Raw genomic sequence first — 19883 nt, forward strand, 5'->3', positions numbered from 1 at the left:
TTCAGAGACCATGATGCTAAAATCCAAATATAGAAGCTCCACTTCTCTCATTGATGGGAAAATATTCTGTTAATGAAATTTTGGCTGATCTTTTCTTTTTTCTCCCATTTATTATTATTCATCCATTCTCCTCTTTAAGTGTTCTCAGGATGATCTAGAAATTAATCATGTCTTACACAAAGTTTTCTGCAAAGTTATTTTTCCTTTTTTTTAGTTTCTTATATTTTATAAGGAAATACGGCTTTATATTCTTCTTCCAAATTTTCCATAAAATTTAGCAAATGATTTTATATTCTAAACCAGTATTACCTTTGGCTGCCCTGTTAACAATCAGTTGTTAAATGTAAAGGACTGCTTGCCATCTGGGGGAGGGGGTGGAGGGAGGGAGGGGAAAAATTGGAACAGAAGTGAGTGTAAGGGATAATGCTGTAAAAAATTACCCTGGCATGGGTTCTGTCAATAAAAAGTTACTTTTAAAATTAATTAATTAATTTAAAAAATTTTGAAATTAAAAAAAAACAATCAGTTGTTAAACTGAGGAAGAACTCAACTAATTTGTTGTTTAAAACAGTTACTGTGGCAATTGCTTTATATTAGCTAAACTTCCAAAAGAAATTACAATAGTTAACATATTGGCTATTTATCCATTTTGTTTTCATTTGTTTTGTCTAGCAACAGCTTGCTTAGAAGTAGGCCAGACTGAAATGGCAAAGTAAAATAACTTGAGATATTAGTGTACTGAAAAACTCAGAAGGATCCATAACCCTGGATGTGGATATTCCACTCATTAATATAGATCATAGTTGCTCATCTTGTGTGTTTTGTTCATTTTAAATGCCTAACATGCTAGAGGCCTTCATCCATTTCTCTTGACATTGTGAGGTGTTCAGGCAATCTTTTCTGATCATTCATTTCTTTAATAACATCCTTCATTTAATTTATCCTTTATCGTTTCTTTGTACTATAACCTACTCATTACCTCCTTAGAGCTATTAATTTTAAAATGTGGCTTGTAAAACAGGGGTTATTTGTGAACCATGAGGAAAACATGAGATTATATAAAAAGCATACATACAGTTACCCAGAAATGAATTGGTTAAAGAAAAATGTTTAAAGGATAATTTATTAAGGTCAAATATATAGAGAGACATAGAAAGTTACTAATCTGCACTACTGATTAGAGAAGTGCAAATTAAAACAACTCTGAGTATCATCTCCTTCCTATGAGATTGGCTAACATGACAGAAAAAGAAAATAACAAATGTTAGAAAAGATGTGGGAAAATTGGAAGACTATATCGTTGGAGATGTGAACTGAACCAATCTTTCTAGAGAGTAATTTGGAACTATGTCCAAAGGACGATAAAATGGTGCAATATCACAAATAGATCTGTATTATAAAAAAGGGAAAAGGACCCACATGTACAAAAATATTTATAGCAGCTCTTTTTATGATAGCAAAGAATTGGAAATTGAGAGGGTAGCCATCAATTAGGGAGTGGGTGAACAAGTTGTGGTATATGAATGTAATAGAATTATTAGTCTATATTTATATACTACATCAATACTAGCTATAAGAAATGATGAACAAATTTGATTTCAGAAAAACCTGGAAAAACTTTCATGAACTGACACTGAGTGAAGTGAGCAACACCAGGAGAACATTGTATGTAGTAACAGCAACATTGCATGACAGATTTAGCTCTTCTCAGCAGTACAATAATCAAGATAATTCCAAAAGACTCATAAAGTAAATTGGTATCCACATCCAGAGAAAGAACTGTGGTGTCTGAATGCAAATTAAACCATACTCTTTTCACTTTTTTCTTCTTCCTCATGTTTTTCCCTTTTGTTCTGATTCATCTTTCACATCATGACTAATGTAGACATATGTTTAATATGATTGTACATGTATAACCTATATCAGATAGCTTGGTGTCTTGGGAAGGGGAAAGGGAAAGGAGGAAAAGATAAAAAATAAAGAAAGTCAAAAATCTTTTTAAAAGAATGTTGAAAACTACTTTTATATATAATTGGAAAAAATAAAATACTATTAAGTAGGAAAAAAAAGAAAGTTACTGATCTCATAATTAAAGAAAATGTCTTGAATCAGCATTGGAAGGAGATCCAGATTACCATGATACTAAGATGAAAAAAAATAAATAAATAAAGAGATCCAGACAAAAATTTTGAATGAAAAGATGTATAAATTCATTTTAGCATCTTAAAGATCCAGAGAAACAGAAACTTATATATATATTTTTGCTAAGGTAATTGGGGTTATGACTTGCCCAGGATAACAACAGCTAGAAAGTATTAAGTGTCTGAGGCCAGATTTTAACTCAGATCCTCCTGATTTCAGGCCTGGTGGTTTATCTACTGCACCACCTAGCTGCCTCAGAAATTTCTAATTTTTTAAACTTTTATTTAAACTAATCGTTGAAACTTTTAAACAATTGAATCTGTGAACTTTTTGTAATGCCTTTACAATAATGTTCCCTGAACTGGCTATTCAATCAATCTTTCAGTCAATTAGCCAACAAACATTTCTTAAGCACTTATATCTCACATTCTGTGCTAAACATGGGGGATATAAAGAAAAAGCATAGATAGCTTACACTTTAATGGAGAGATAACATGTACATATTTGACTATATGCAAAAAAACCCCACAAGTATATATATATGTGTGTGTGTGTGTGTGTGTGTGTGTGTGTATATATATATATATATATACATATATATATACACATATATATATATATCTTAAAGGAGATTAATTTGTAGCTGAGGGAACTGAGAAAAGCCTTTCACAGAAAGTGGTACTTAAACTGAATCTTGAAGCTAGGGATTTTAAAAGGTGGACGTGAAGAGATAGAGCAAAGATCTGGATATAGGAGGAGGACCATAATATACATGGAATAAAATGTAGGTTGGTGTGGCTATAGAGGAAATAAAGGGGAGTCATGTATAATAAGACTGGAAAGAGCTATAAAAGCTAGACAGAGGAATTTATATTTAATCCTAGAAGTAATAAGGAATTAGAATTTATTGAATGTAAAGACAACACAATCTAATCTATATTGTAAAAAACTCCCTTTCGTAGCTGTCTATTCTAATTATTTTCACCACGAACTCTGCAAGAATATGTAAATGAAACTTTGTTACTGAAATCTTTTAGGAATAAGAGTCCTGAGTCCTAAGCTGTCATCTCATATCGGCATTTCAAGTCAAACCAACAAACTTACACTAACCATCTACCATATGCCAGGTCCCATGCTAAATAATGGAGATAAAAAGGCAAAATTTGACCTTACTTTCAAGGAGCTTATTATCTAATGGGGAGACAGCTAGCTGCAAACAAATTACATATAGGATAAATTGGAGATAATTTTTTTTTTTAAGGAATTCTTTTCTTCAGTCAATTTTTGTTTTCTCTTCCAAACTCTCCTGCAAAGCACTCATTTCTTTTCCCCATTTTCTTCTCTCTTTTAAGATCCTTTTTGAACACTACCAAGAGAGCCTTTTGAGCTTCAGACCAGTTCATATCTCTCTTTGAGGCTTCCCTTGCAGGCATTTTCCTTTGGTGTCCCCTTTTGGGTTTGAGTTCTGTTCTTCTATCTCCATAGCAGTCTCTATGGTGAGGTTTTTTTTTAACTTTTTTACTCATTTTTAAAGGTTGAGCTCTACTCCTAGGGCACAGGGGAGATTGTCCCAACCCTTCTCTGCAGAGAGACAGGGGCTTCTCACTGCCTTAGCTGGGGCTGGGAGTGGGCCTAGCCAAGTCTTGCGTGCCATGTTGGGGTTCACTCTTTGCCTTCTATAGTTGTGTTGGATAAGTCACAGCTGGTCTGCTAATTCTCCAGCCTTTTGGACCACAACAGGGTGGCCAATGCTGCTGTATTTTGGCTAAGAGCCTCCCACTAGATTCCCCACATGGGGACTCTCTGCCCTGGGCCTTCCTGTGCTGCACCTGTATTGGGCCATGTTCCCCCTGCCCAATTGAGACAGACTTTTCTTGAAGTCTTTCCAAGATATCTTACACTAGACAATTATTACATTCTGAATGTTTGTAGATTCTTCCCTCCAAAATCCATTCAGAGGCTTAAGCTGGTGTTGATTCTGAGGAAAATCAGAAGAGCTCAGGCGAAGTCCTGTCTACTTTTCAGCATCTTGACTCTGCCCCCATAAAGGGGCAGATCTTAGAGGGAAGATCCTAGCATTTAGGTGGAGCAAGAAGGGCTTCTTGCAGAAAGTGGGATTTTAGCTGGGACCTGAAGGGAGTCAGAGAGGTTAAAAGGTAGATGAGGAGGAGGGCATTAAGGCAAGAAGGACAACCAATAAAAATGCTTGGAATTGGGAGATGATGTGTCACGTGTGAAAAACAGCAAGGAGATGTGTCATTGGCTTGAAGAGTACATAGGGTAGAGGATGGGGGATGAGGGGTAAGGTCCCTGATATGATTTTTTAACTAATCTCCAACGTCTTTGTATATCCTTCAATAGTCATCAACCAGGGGAAGGATACCCTCATGGATTATAAGGCCAAGGTGATTATACATCACATTACTTGATGAGGATTCTTCAGATGAGAACTATTTTTCTTCAAAGGGGAAATTTTATGAAAATGGGTCCCTGGGGAAAAAAAATCTCACCTATAGGTGCTTATGAGCTTGTCTGAATGCCTCTGTATTAGCAGTGCCTGAAGAATTTGCTCCACATACTGTTGAATATAAAGCTCAGGGATTCCTCGGAGCCGAGCAAACATCATTATTATCTCCCTCCCCGTCATATAGTCCAGGAGAGCATTATATTGTGGACAGTAGCCAATTATCTTTCTCACCTGAAATGAAAGAATAGTTTCAGGCAGTAAATACAAGACAAAGATTTGAGTTAAGTGAGAAAACTGCATTATTTATGTTAAAATATACATTAAGTTAATATTGAAAAATGTCAACTTGTCAAGTCTTTCCTTACTCAGGCTACTTTCCTACTATGTCTCCAGTAGCCCTATACTTTGCTACCAAGGTTGTGTTTTCAAGTTCAGATGGAGCTTGTTGAAATGATTTGGGAGTGTAGGTATTCCCAGTGGGACACAATTCAGCTCAGTAAATGATTAATGAGTATCTTCTATGGCAGAGAAATATTCTAGGAAATATATGTTTTTAAAAAATCATAACTTTATTCTTTATTGTCAAGGAACTTGCATTTTTTTAGCAGGGGGAAAATGAAATTTAAGTTATTTCATAGAATACATGGCAAATAAAAGATCAATAAAAGATGGCTACAGCAGTGGAAAGAGAAAAAAGGATATTTATTCCTCTTTAAAAATATAATATTGATTATACATAGTCATGTGAAACATTTCTACACTGGCCAGGTTGTAGGTGGGGGTAGAGGTGGAGAAAGCAAGAAAAATAAAGAAAAAAAAAAGAAATGCTTTATTCTGCACTCAGATCTCATCAGATCTCTTTCTGAAGGTTGCATTTTTCAACATGAGAACCTATATTGATCAGGGCAGCTAAATCTTTCACAGTTGATTATTTTTACCATACTGCAGTCACTGTATATATTGTTCTATTTGTGTTCATTTTACTTTGTGCCAGTTCTTAATATCTTTCAAAATTTTTCTGACACTATCCCTGTCATAATTTCTTATATCATAATAGTATTCTATTATAAACATACACCACAACTTGTTCAAACATTACTCAATTGATAGGTATTCTTCAGTTTCCATTTCTTTGCCATCATAAAAAAGAACTACTATAAATATTTTTGTATATTTTTTTCCCTTTTTTCCTGATCTTTTGGGATATAGACCTCGTGGCAATATTGGTAGATAAAAAGCTATGCAGTTTTATGGTCCTTTGGATATAGTTCCAAATTATTCTCCAGAATGGCTAGACTAGTTCTTAGCTGTACCAACATTAGTATAACTGTTTTTCCCACAAATTCTCCAGCATTTGTCATTCTTTTTTTCTGTCATATTAATCAAACTGATGGATTTGAGATGGTACAACAGAGATGTTTTAATTTGTATTTTTCTAAGTAGTGATTTAGAGCATTTTTATATGGCTATTACTAACTTTGATTTCTTCTTTTGAAAACTGTTCATTTCCTTCGACCATTTTTCAATTAATAATTGGCACTTATTTTTAGAAATCGGAATCAGTTCCCTATATGTTGAGACCTTTTTTTAGAGAAATCCAATGTAAAATTTTTATATTCTGCTTTCCTTCTAATTTTGGCTATGTGGGTTTTGTTTGAGCTAAATCTTCTGAATTTAATGTAATCAATTATATATTTTGCCTCCTGTGATCCCCTCTGACTTTTATTAATTCTCCTACCCATAGATGTGCTCCCTTAACTTGTTCATGATATCATCCTTTACATCTAAATTATATACCCATTTTAAACGTGGTATACAGTGTAAGATGCTGGTCTCCTCCCAGTTCTTGACAGATTGCTTTCTAAGATTTTCAGCAGTTTTGTCAAATAGAGAGTCCTTGCTCCAATCAACTGGGTTGATTAAACACTAAGTTACTATAGTCATTTACTTCTGTATATTGTGTAACTAATCTATTCTATTGATCAACCATTCCCTTTATTTTGATGATTGCTACTTTGTTATATAGTTTCAGACCTGGTGTTTCTACGCCAAATGAATAAGGAAGCTGATTTCATAATATTGTCATTTTTGTTATATTGGCTTAATCTACTTACAAGCAATTAATTTTTTTAAAAAATCCTAGCAGTATTGCTGAGTCAAAGGGTTTTTTTGTTTATGAGTTCTTTGTGACTAGTTTGATTTTGTTTTCTAGTTCTTAGACCTCTTTGAACTACAGACTTAGTAGTGGCATTGCTGGGTCATTATTAAAATAATAGTCTGCTTATAAGCAATTGTTTAGATCTGTCTTTACTTGTGTGAAAAGTGTTTTGTTGTTTTTATATTTCATATAGTTCCTTGAAAGTTAGGCTCCCAAATATTTTATTCTGTATGTAGTTAATTTTTTTAATTATAGTTTTTTTATTTACAAGATATATGCATAGGTAATTTTTCAGCATTGACCCTAGAAAAATTTTTTGTTCTAACTTTTCCCCTCCTTCCCCCCCGTCCCCCCACCCCAGAGGGCAGGTAGACCAATATATGCTAAAGAATATGTTAAATACAATATATGTATACATATCCATAGTTATTTTGCTGCACAAGAAGAATTGGACTTTGAAATAAGGTAAAATTAACCTGAGAAGGAAATCAAAAATGCAAGAGGACAAAAACAGAAGAATTGGTAGTGGTTCATACTCATTTCCCAGAGTTCTTTCGCTGGGTGTAGCTGGTTCTCTTCATTACTGAACAATTGGAATTGATTTGGTTCATCTCATTGTTGAAGAGGGCCACGTCCATTTGATCATCATATAGTATTGTTGTTGAAGTATATAATAATCTCCTGGTCCTGCTCATTTCACTCAGCATCAGTTCATTTAAGTCTCTCCAGGCCTTTCTGAAATCTTGCTGCTGGTCATTTCTTACAGAACAATAATATCCCATAACATTCATATATCACAATTTACCCAACCATTCTCCAATTGATGGGCATCCATTCAATTTCCAGTTTCTAGCCACTACAAAAAGGGCTGCCACAAACATTTTTTCACTGTATGTAGTTATTTTAAATGGAATTTCACTTTCTGTCTCTTCCTGCAGGATTCTGTTGGTAACATAAAGAAATGCTGATGATTTATGTCTTTAAAAAATCCTCCAACTTTGTTTCTACTTGTTTTTAGTTGATTCTCTTGAGTTTTCTAAGTATATCTTACATCATTTACAAAAAATCCAATAATTTGGGTTTTTGCATTGCCTATTTTTTGGTGTGTTTTTATTATCTTTTTAACATAAAAAAAATTTGAGTTCCAAACTCTCTTCCTTCCTCTAATCTCTCCCCCACTGACTGAGAAGGCAAGTAATACGATACAGATTATACATAAGAAGTCATGCAAGACATATTTTCATATTAGTCATGTCAAACACCAAGAAAATAAAAATGAAATAATTATATTTCATTTCACACTCAGGATTTTACCAGTTCTCTTTCTTTGAGACTTTTGGAATTGTCTTAGATCATTGTATTAATCAGAGTAGTCAGTCATTCACATTTCTTCATCTTAATAATATTGCTGTTATTGCATGCGATGATTTCTTGGTTCTGCTCACTTTGTTCTGCATCAATTTATATAGGTTTTTCCAGCTTTTTGTGAAAATACCCTTCATTATTTCTTATAGGACAATAGTCTTCCATTATACATCACAATTTGTCCAGACATTCCCTAATTGATGAACAGTCCTAACTTTTCAATTCTTTGCCTTCACAAAAACAGTTGTTAAAAATATTTTTGGACATAGTCCTTTAAAGTTCTTAGATCTCTTTGAGATACAGACCGAGTAATAGTTTTTGCTGGGTCAAAGGGTTTTGTAGTTTATGAGTTATTTGTGATTAGTTTGATATTGTTCTCAGAATGGTTGGACCAATTGACAACTTCACTGACAGTGCATTTAAATATTCCCTCCATTATTTGTCATTTCTGGTATATGTGGGGAAGTACCTCTGAATTATTTTAATTTGCATTTCTCTAATCAATAGTGATTTGGAGCATTTTTTTCATGATTACAGAACACTGATTTTTTTTTCTGAAAACTGCTTATTTACTTTGATCATTTATGAATTAGAAAATGGCTCTTACAACTCTGAGGAACCACCTCATATCTTTCAGATTGGCTCAGATAATAGGAAAATATAATGATGAATTTTGGAAGGAATGTGGGAAAACTGAGACACTAATATATTATTGGTGGAGTTGTGAACTGATTCAACCATTCTGGTGAGCAATTTGGAACTATGCCCAAAGGGCTATCAAACTGTGCATACCCTGTGATCCAGCAGTGTCTCTATTGGGCCAGAATCCCAAGAGATCATAAAAGAGAGAAAGGGACCCACATGTGCAAAAATGTAGCAGCCCTTTTTGTAGTGCAAGGAACTGGAAATTGAGTGGATGCCCATCAGTTGGGGGATGGCTGAATAAGTTATAGCATGTGAATGTAATGTTGTTCTGTAAGAAATGATCACAGGATGATTTCAGAGAGGCCTGGAGAGACTTACATGAACTGATGCAAAGTGAAGTGAGCAGAACCAGGAGATCATTGTACATAGCAACAATAAGATTATATGATGATCAATTCTGATGGATGTGGCTCTTCTCAACAATGAAATAATTCAGGCCAGTTCCAGTGATTTTGTAATGATGAGAGCTATCTACAAGAGAGAGGATTGTGGAATTGAATGTGGATCACAACATAGTATTTTTACTCTTTTTTGTGGTTGCTTGCTTGCATTTTGTTTTCTTTATCATTTTTTCCTTTTTGATCTGATTTTTCTTGTGCAGTATGATAATTGTGGAAATATGTGTATAAAAATTGCATAGGTTTAACATATATTGGATACTTGCCATCTGGGGAGAAGTGGGAAGGAAGGTAGGAAGGAAAAAAAACTCAGAACACAAGGGTTTTGCAAGGGTGAAAGTTGAAAACTATCTTTGTATATGTTTTGAAAATAAAAAACTTTTTAAAAAAAAGGAAAATGCCTCTTTTTAAAATAAATTTTCCTTAGTTCTCTATATATCAGAGAAACTAGTCTATAATTGTTATTCAGCTATTCAGTCATGTCTGACTCTATGACACCAGGCCTTTTGTCCTCCACTATCTCCCAAAGTCTGTCCAAGTTCATGCTCATTGCTTCTGTGATGATATCTATCCATCTCATCCTCTATTATCCCTTTCTCCTTTTTGCCTTTAATCTCTTCCAACACCAGGGGTTTTTCTAATGAATACAGTCTCGTCATCATAAGGCCAAAATATTTAAATTACTGCTTCAGTAGTTGACCTTCCAGTGAAGAATCTGAATTAATTTCTTGGTTTGACTTCCATGATGTCCAAGGGACTTTCAAAAGTCTCTTCTAACACCACAATTTGAAAGCAATAATTCCGCTGTAGTCACCTTTCCAACTCTCAGAGTCATACATTGCTACTGAAAAAAAAATAGTTTTCACTATATAGACTTTTGTTGGCAAGGTGATGTCTCTGCTTTCTAGTATGGTGTCTAAATTTACCATAATTTTCCTTCCATGGAAAGCATCTTTTAATATCATAGCTTTTTCTCTACCAGCAGTGATCTTTGAGCCCAAGAATATAAAATTTAATATTTCTTCTATTTCTTCTGCTGGTTGCATCACTTGCTGGAATATTAGGACTTTTTTTATGTTAAGCTTCAAGATAATTTTACACTATTATCTTTCACTCTCAGGAAGAGGCATCTTAATTCTTTCTCATTTTCTGGCATCAGAGTGCATGTCATCTGTAAATCTGAAGAGTGTTGATATTTTTTTCCAGCAATCTTAATTCCAGCTTTTGATTCATCTAGTCAGAAATTTCACATGTTGCATCCTGCATATAAATTAATTAAATAAGATGACAATGTACAGCCTTGTTGTACTCTTTTTTCAATCTTAAACCAATCAATTGTTCAATGTTTAGATCTAATTGTTTCTTCTTGAACCAAATAAAGGAGACAAGTGAGCTGATCTGATGCTTCTATCCCTTTGAGGCCTTGCTACATTTGTTGTGATCCATAGAGGCAAAGGTTTTACAGTAGCCAAAGAAGCAATAGATGCTTTTGTGGAACTCTCTTGCTTTCTCCTTAATCCGGTGAGTATTGGCAATTTGGTTCACATATTGCTAAAGTCAAGCCTGCAGAATCTTAAGCATAATTTTTCTAGTGTATGAAATGAGCACAGCTATATAGTAATTTGATTTTTTTTTTGGCATTGCATTTCTTTAGGATCAGGATGTAATTTTTTTTTCTAATCTGATGGCCACTGCTAAGTTTTCCAAATTTGGTGCTGAGTGTAGCATTTTAGCATCATCATCTTTTTTTTTCTTTTGCTGAGAGATTTTTTTATGTATGCATATTTATACAATTATCATGTGCACAAGAAAAATCAGATCAAAAAGGAAAAAATGAAAAAAAAAACACAATGCAAGCAAACAACAAAAAGAGTGAAAATGTCATATTGTGATCCACACTCAGTCCCCTCAGCCCTGTTTCTGGATGCACATGGCTCTCTCCATCACACATTTACTGGAATTGGCATGAATCATTTCATTGTCGAGAAGAGCCACATCCATCAGAAGTGATCATCCTATAATCTTGGTGGCATGTACAATGATCTCCTGGTTCTGCTTCCTTCACTTAGCACCAGTTCATGTAAGTCTCTCCAGGCTCTGAAATCTCTGAAATCATCCTGCTAGTCGTTTCTTACAGAACAATAATATTCCATTTATTCAGCCATTCTCCAACTGATGGGCATCCACTCAGTTTCCAGGTTATTGCCACTACGAAAAGCCTGCCACAAACATTTTTTGCACAACATCATCATCTTTTAGGATTTTAAATAGCTCAGCTAGAATTCCATTGCTGCCACTAGCCTTATTGCTAGCTATTTCAATTTCTTCTTTTTCTTTTCCTTTGAAATATCTTTTTGTTGCTGATTCCTATAAAATATGGTAACTCTATCTACCAGATCTAATCCCTTAAAACTACCATTTTTACTTCATATTCATAAGGGATGTTATTCAGGTCATACCTCTATGATTTTCTCAACTTTTTTCAACTTAAGTCTGAGTTTTATAATGAGAAGCTCATGAGCCACAGTCAGCTCCAGATCTTATTTTAATCGAGTGTAAAGAGCTTCTCAACCTTTGGCAAGCTACATTGGAAACAACTGAATCAGTAGCTGCAGCAGCTGCTTCCCAACCTCTCAGCCCACAGATGGTAAGGGAAGAGAACTGGTTAGAAGGAAATTATAAGACTCCCTTTTGCTGCCACTGGAGGCAGGACTCTATTGAATTTCCCATACTCAGATTTAGGTTTGAGTTTCAGGATGAGAAGGACCATCAGCACACCAGAGCTTGCAGCCACAGGGAAGCAGAGACTCTGATCACAGTTTCAGGACAGAGTAGAGTGGCTGGGTTCACTCACAAACAAAGCACTGTCCAGGATAGTAGGAAACAGAACTCTCATTAGATCATAACACCTTAAAACAACTGAAAATTTACAGATCCTCACAATTAGCTTTGAAAACAGCTGCACAAAAATCCTGAAACCTGGAAAAGTGTGCCCATCAAGCCTAGAAACAGAGCCCTACTTTAGCATTGAATTAAAAATCAAGGAAAAAAAAAATCAAGGAAAAAAGTACTGACTCAAGAGAGTTACTATGGTGACCAGGAAGATCAAACATATTCAGATTAAGCCAAAGGGCAAAAAGAAACAAAATAATCTAATGAAAAGCAGAATTGACCAAATAAAAAAATTAGGTACAAAATTCATTGAAGAAAAGAACTCCTTAAAAAGTAGAATTGAGCAAATATAAAAGGTGGTATAAAAGCTCATTAAAGAAAAGAATTACTTAAAAATTAGAATTGGGCAAGTAAAAGATAATGACTTTACGAGACACTAAGAACCAATAAAACAAAATTAAAAGCATGAAAAAATAGAAAAAATGTGAAATATCTCACTGGAAAGATAACTGACTTGGAAAATAGATCAGGAGAAATAATTTAAAAATTATTGGCCTACCTAAAAGCCATGATCAAAGAAAGAGTCATCTTTCAAGAAACAATCAAAGAAAATTGCCCTGATGTTCTAGATCAGAAGGTAAAATAAAAACTAAAAGTCATCTCCTACCTACCTACCTACTTCTTGAAAGAAATTACAAAATGAAAACTCCCAGGAATAGTATAGTCAAATTCCAGAGTTTCCAGTTGTTGAAGCAGAAAATATTGTAAGCAGCCAGAAAGAATTCAACAGTTCTTAGGTCATTTCTGAAGCTGTGCTGGCTCTCAGATAGATGACCATCTTTCCAGATGAAATATCAGTCTATTAAGGAAGGCTCTGGCAAGAATCTTGGCAGTATTGACTAACAAAAGAGACACACATACACACCTGTCCTCCGTGACTGTAATATTCTCTTCCCCCTTCTCTTGGTACATCCCTCTTTCTCACCAACCTTCATTTTTTTGGAGATTATTCCAACATAATCAATTCACACCCATGCCTTCTGTCTGTGTAAACTGCTAACTGTCCTAATAATGATAAAGTTCTACATACTTACATGCATCATCTTACATAGGGCTAGAAAAAGTTTAGCCTTATTAATCCTTATGATTTGTCTTTCATGTTTTGCTTTTTATGCTTCTCTTGCATTTTCTTTTTGAATGTGAAAAATTTTATTTAGCTTTAATTTTCTCAGAAATGTTTGTGAATTCTCTATTTCATTAAATGACCATTTCCACCTAAAATTTTGTTAGGTAGGTTATGCTGGGTTGTAATTCTTGCTCCTTTGCTTTCCAAAATATCACATTCCAAGCCCTGCATTCCTTTAATGGGGAAACAGCTAAATTTTGTATGATCCTTATTGTGGCACCAGTTATTTGAGTTACTGGTAATTTTTTCTAACTGAAGTATTTTCTTCTTGGCCTGGGAGCTCTGGAATTTGGCCATAATATTCCTAGCAGATTTCATTTGGGGTTCTCTTTTAAGGAGGTGATTAGTTTATTCTTTCCATTTTTATTTTACCCTCAGGTTCTACAATATAGAGATAGTTATCTTTTATTTTTTCAGGGAGAGCAATAATTCTTAACCTCTCTCTCTCTCTCCTCAACTTATTTTCCAGGTCAGTTGTTTTTCTGATGAAACAGCAACAGCAATAGTCATTTACTAGTGGGCTCTTGTACATCTTATGACCTTCTCTTCACCAACACTGCCTTCCATTTACCTAAATGCAATGAGACTTTGTGGATGTGCCCTCAAAGCAAACACTGGCCTTTAATACACTAAGTTATTTTATGGAGAAGATATAGACAAGATGTGAGAGTGATGAAGGAAATGTATGATACAGAGTACTATACTGATCACAGACTTATCCTGTCTATTCACATTCAACAAAAGTAGCAGCCGGAAGATTTCATATCAACAGTTTAGAGCCAATTTGTGAGCAAGAACAGTTATTGCTAACAAGCAAGGAAAGCTGAGGCAGGACACAGCTGGCAACACTAGAGCAAAAAAGAGTGGGCAGCTTTCAGAGATTTGGTATATGGAATTAAATTCACTCATCTGAGTCATTTTGACAATAACAATGCACAAATTCACAAACTGCTAAATGAAAAATTTGTTGTCCACAAAGTTTATCATCAGGGTGGTTTACCCATCTCTAGAAAGGCTATATTTAACTTCATCAAAAAGTAAAGAATAAGCAAAACTTAGAGAAATGCAGGATTCTTGGCCCAGGAAGATGAAATTCAGTTTTATGCTGATAGTAACAATTCAAAGCAATTGTATGATGCCTTGAAGGTTCTTATGGGCCAAAGACTTGTGGAACCTTAGCTATTCAGCATTGATGGGGTACATTGATGGAGATAAGGATATGATCCTGCAGAGATGGGCAGAACATTTCCATAGTGTTATTAATAGATCTTCATCAATCAATGCTGAAGCCATTTACTATTCACCTCAGGTTGAAATTAATTCCTCTCTAGCCCAATTTCCAACTGAAGACGAATTTTTGAATGATGTTAGGCTCCTCTCCTGTGACAAAACAGTTTATCCTGAATCTATTCCATTTGAGATTTACAAGATGAAAGAGGGGTCCATTGCTCATATGAAAGCTGACTGAAAATTTCTGGCTTGTATGGCAAGAGGAGGTTATCCCCAGTTGTTCAAGGATGCCTTCATTGTCCTCTATAAAGGTAAAGGGAATAGATTGTTCTGTGACAACCATGGGGGATGAGGGTATATGTTTGTTTGGTTCTTGCCAAAGTCTTCCTTAACAGCTAATACTTCACCTGGAAGATGCTTATCTACCCGAGAGCCAACATGGCTTCAGAAAGGACATAGAACTGTTGGTACAATGTTTGCTGCTCAAAATCTCCAAAAGAATGCCTGGAGCAGAACAGAGCTCTGTACACAACATTTGTTGATTTGATAGTGTCAGTTGTGAGGGTTTATGGAAAATTATATCAAAATTTGGTTGCCCAGAGAAGTTTATCATTATTGTACATCAGTTTCATCACAGCATGCTTTCATGGGTCCTGGATAATGGACAATGCTACTGTACTTTCCCAGTGAAACAAGTGGAGTGAAACAAGATTATGTATATACTTCCAAGCATGATCTTTTCAGCAGTGTTGTTAAATGCTTTCAATAAGGATGAGCAGGACCATATGTTGTCATCAATGTCAGTACATCACATTGATGGTAAATTATTTAATTTAAATGAAGGGCCATGGGGCAGCTAGGTTGGCACAGTGGATAGAGTACCAGCCCTGAAGTCAGAAGGACCTGAGTTCAAATCTGATCTCAGACACTTAACACTTCCTGGTTATGTGACCGTGAGCAAATCACTTAACCCCAATTGCCTCAGTCAAAAAAAAATAATAATAATTAAGTGAAGGGACAGTTGATTCATGATTTTTTGTTTGCAGATGATTGTGCATTCAATGACTCTGTGATGCAACAAAGTGTGGACTGATTCTGTGCTATTTATGCTAATTTTGGCCTAACAATTAACAGCAACAAAATACCAGACACACCACATGATCCATATGTGAAATTATTGGTTACAGCAAATGGAAAAGTTTTGAATACTGTGGATAAGTTCATTTACTTTGGCAGTCTACTTTCCAGAGATGTGCACGCATTGTCAAAGTCACCTCAGTATTTGGGAGACTCCAGTGGGAAGTGTGGGAGAGAAGAGGTATTAATTAAATGGCCTGCCCAAATGAAGATTTTCAGAGCTACAGCATTGTTTTATGCTGTGAAAACTGGACAGTATGCCAGCACCATGCCAGGAAATTGAATTGCTGTACTCATAAGTCCATTCTTAAGTTGATTGTCAAGCATTCAAACTCTACTGCAAAGAATAAATTTGAGAAATTGCTTTATAGGCTAATTAAACAACACAACTTACAAGAGGAGTTTCCTACCATTTTTGAACATGGGGCATATGAAAAGAGAGAGGGAAATCTGCTTATACATATTTAGAGGGAAGCATACAGTGGATGTATCAGAAAGATTGAAACTGGGAAGGGAGTACCCAATCCATTCTCTGAAGGGAGGGGCTATGCCAAACTAACAAAAACAAAACTTCTCTTGCTTCTGTTTTCAATGCTCCATCTTCCCAAAAGGAATCGAGCCCACTTCTGGCCAGAAAAATTAAGACAATTCCTTAAGATTCTTCTTTTAATAAATTTTCCTTGATATCTGATTTTCAGTATTTAGTGTATTTCTAACACTTTCTCCTTCCCTCCCTCCTTGCTTTTTTCTTTTTCTCTTTCTTTCTTTCTTCCATTATTTTTTCTTCCTTCTTCCCTTTCTTTTTTCTTTCTTTCTTTCCTTCCTTCCTTTCTTTTTGTTTTTTTAGCATGGTTCTGGGTACTTAATAAGCAAGAGGGACTTGAATGGATTGGGATAGCAAGTGGTTGGTTGAGGACATTTGATTAATCATGGTTGACTCCATCTTGTGACTCAGTCCTGAAACTAACTTAGTTTCCATTCAGTTCTGGGGTGTGTGTGTGTGTGTGTGTGTGTGTGTGTGTGTGTGTGTGTATGAAGTGGAGTTATTCCACTGTGAAACTGGGAGAAAATTTTGTTACATTGAGTCTAGTTCTACATAGCTGGGATGCTGAACCACATTTCCCTGCTATTTGGAGACCCAGTCGTATCCAAAGATTGATCCAAAAAGTTTTTTGCAATTGCATATCTCCAGCAACCTATATGTTTAATCTGAAAATTGGCCCAAACTAATCAGTTACCTATTGTTTCCATGTTCCCTTGATTGTTTACAGATACCTAGGGAAAGGGATACCTCTTTTTCTGAATTCAGGTAATTGTATCTGTTCACTTTGCCCTACCAACTTGGAAAATCCTTATTCTTTCATCCAATTAGAAATCAGATTACTTAATATTGTTTCCTTTTAATTGACCTTATTTGACTCATTGCTTTTAAGTTATAAAAGTTTGTCTTCTGTATTCAGGGTCTTGGTTTATCAGCCAATTGCTATGCATTGTTTAATAAAACTCAGTCGATTTTCCTCAGTCAGTGGGCATATTAGAAAGATTGCAACCCAGACCAATGGACCAATCCATTCTCTGAAGGGAGGGACCACACCAAACTAATAAGTATAAAGTTTCTCTCCCTTCTGTGTTCAGCACTTTGTCTTCCTGATAAGGAGTGGAGCCTGCTTCTAGCTTCTTTTTCCAGTTTTATAAAAGGTGTCAAAGTTCAATTGGATTCATGGGTATTTCATGAGGAGGATGACTATGAATAGTTCATATAATTGCTTGATCTTTATTCTTTGTGGAGGTGAAGGGGAATGGCGATAGGAAGTGAGAGCAATTGCCACATGAATCTGGCCAGCAATGCCTCTGGCTCTCATACTCCACCCACCAAATCGACTACACAATCTCCTATACAACACATCAAAGAGTGGGCGGGACCATTCTTTCTCCAAGCATATATTAATAGAGTATTGTCCAATTGCTAATTAGCCTCAAGTGCTAAGAGGGACCTCAGTGCAATGAAAGCTTCAAGAGCTTCAGCCCATTACAGATTAAATTAAGCTAAACCCCACCCTAAGTACCCTCACTTTTGGATTTCACTTTGTAAAGACAGTTAGAGCTGGATTTAATCTCCTAACATCCTTGTCCCCTTCCACTGGAATTCATGGAATGAAAGGCAAAACAGCCAGGCCTTGCTACTTCATAAGCCTACTCTTCTAAAAGTGTTGAGAATCTTTTCCTGTGAATCTGCTCATAAATATCTCCCAGCATGGTAAGTTTGCTGGTATCCATCTTGATTAAAAATAAATTTATTTCTCAATTTATGATTTTGATAACTTGCCAGAGAGATGGCAGGCCTTGAAACTAAAACAATGAAGAGGCAGTACTGTGGAGGCTTTCACCAGCTCTAGGTTGAAAGTCCCTGCATTTTTTGAAGCAATGTAGCAGCACTCAGGATAACAGTTGATCTGGAAAAAAAAAAACAGTGACTACAGATGCTCACATGGGAGCAATCCTAGGGCAGAATTCAAAGGACTGATTTTCATCAGATGAAATACATATTGCTTAAGTGTATGACCTACTAATGTATTCTATATGATCCTCTCCCCAGACTTGGGGAAAAGCATGTGTTGTAATAGGAGACAATGAAGAAGACAGGAAGAGTGATTAAGGAGTTACAAGGAGTTCTATGACAACATGGTTTCACAGAATTTAAAGTAGAAGATTACATAGATGGAAAAGATGGTCAAAAATTTGAAATGCTAAAGAAAGGTTAAAGAGAATGAAGGCAAAGAGAAAGCCACCGGATTTGAAGAGTAAGAGATGATCTTTCAGATAGTACTTTTGTTGTGTCCGAGAATCAGGGTTCATAGTTGGTTTGAAAGAATTAAAAGAGATTCTCTTGTAGTCACAGAGACTATATTAAGTAGAAAGTAGAGAGTCTAGTAATTAGTTAAAAGTTAGGGAGAGCTTATATATTGAAATTCTGGGCTTCAATCAGCAGACTGACCTTGGAAATCAGACGGTACATCCTATACACAGATTCTTAAAGAAAAGCTATTTTTAAAAAAAATTTTCCTACAATTTTTCTCAAGCCTACTTAACTGTCTCCTTTCAACTCAGAAGGAAAATCATACCCCATTAAGGTTCCTTTACTCCATCAGCTCATCCTAGCCACTAGGTCCCCATCCCTCAGGACAGTATGTCATGGCATCTTGGTTCAAAACAACATATTACCTCTCTAATGTTCCAGCAGAGGCTGTGATTTTCAAAAAAGGCATCCCCAGAGGTGATGGTCTCGTCTCCAGTCAACATTTTGAAGGTAGTGGTTTTCCCTGCACCACTGAAACCCAGAAGTCCTAAGCACTCTCCCTTCTGGACTGTTAGAGTGAGTTTGTCCACAGCTATTAAAGGAACTCGCTTGAAATATACCTGTAAAGACACAATATGTTAAAGACGATAATGGTGAATTTTTGCAGGAGAAACATAACTAGGTCAACTTCGTAGAAGCTATTCCCACAATTACAGTCCTGATTTCTCTTCCCTGATTGCAAAGACAAGTAAAACTAACCTTGGGACATGTCTGAAATGCCCTTGGAAGGACAGCATTGACTACAGGTTGGCTTTACCTTTGTGAGTTTCTTAATAACGAGCAGGCTGTTCAAAGATGATATCATATTTTTAGGGCACTCCAGGATTTTCTCTCTCTCCTTTACCACATCTTCATCTTCGAAAAATGTTACTGGATCAGAATTCATCTTCTATATTCAAATATAAAAATTCAAAGATATGAGTGACCTGAATGCAAACTGGGCCCAAGTGAAGCTGTGGGGGACAAGTCTTTGCATAAAGGAGAAGAGGAGAGCTTGATAACATTAACACAGAAGCTCTAAGAATTTTCATCTGTCTGCACTCTGTGGTTTTTGAAATTGTACCCATGCATCTTTAATGAGGGGGATGCTCATGCTTGCTTGGAACTGTGAAATTGTGGGGACATTAATATTTTGTCAGGGAAAAAATCATATTCTGAATATTTGAGAAAGCATTTGTTAAGTGTCTATTATAGGCTATGTACTGTGCTAATCACTTTTACAATAGTCATAACAACCCTGGGAAATATTTGATGCTATTATAATCTCCATATTAAAGATGAGAAAACTGAGGCACACAGTAAAGAATTTGTCCAGGGTGAAAAAACTATTAAGAATCTAAAGTGGA

The 19883-nt window shown here is 35.6% G+C and overlaps 1 protein-coding gene across 1 annotated transcript in view; it reads right to left on the minus strand.

Annotated features, from left to right (window-relative positions):
* LOC127545231 (phospholipid-transporting ATPase ABCA3-like) overlaps nucleotides 1–19883 on the minus strand; it is a gene marked incomplete at its 5' end in the record, with an annotated part of 212762 nt that overhangs the window by 21833 nt on the left and 171046 nt on the right. The window contains 3 exons of the mRNA XM_051972378.1: nucleotides 4653–4840; nucleotides 18903–19097; nucleotides 19295–19426. Coding sequence (XP_051828338.1) covers nucleotides 4653–4840; nucleotides 18903–19097; nucleotides 19295–19426 — 515 coding nt within the window. The remainder of the gene's footprint in view (nucleotides 1–4652; nucleotides 4841–18902; nucleotides 19098–19294; nucleotides 19427–19883) is intronic.

The sequence above is a fragment of the Antechinus flavipes genome, chromosome 1, assembly GCF_016432865.1.
Source record: "Antechinus flavipes isolate AdamAnt ecotype Samford, QLD, Australia chromosome 1, AdamAnt_v2, whole genome shotgun sequence".
Taxonomy (NCBI): domain Eukaryota; kingdom Metazoa; phylum Chordata; class Mammalia; order Dasyuromorphia; family Dasyuridae; genus Antechinus; species Antechinus flavipes.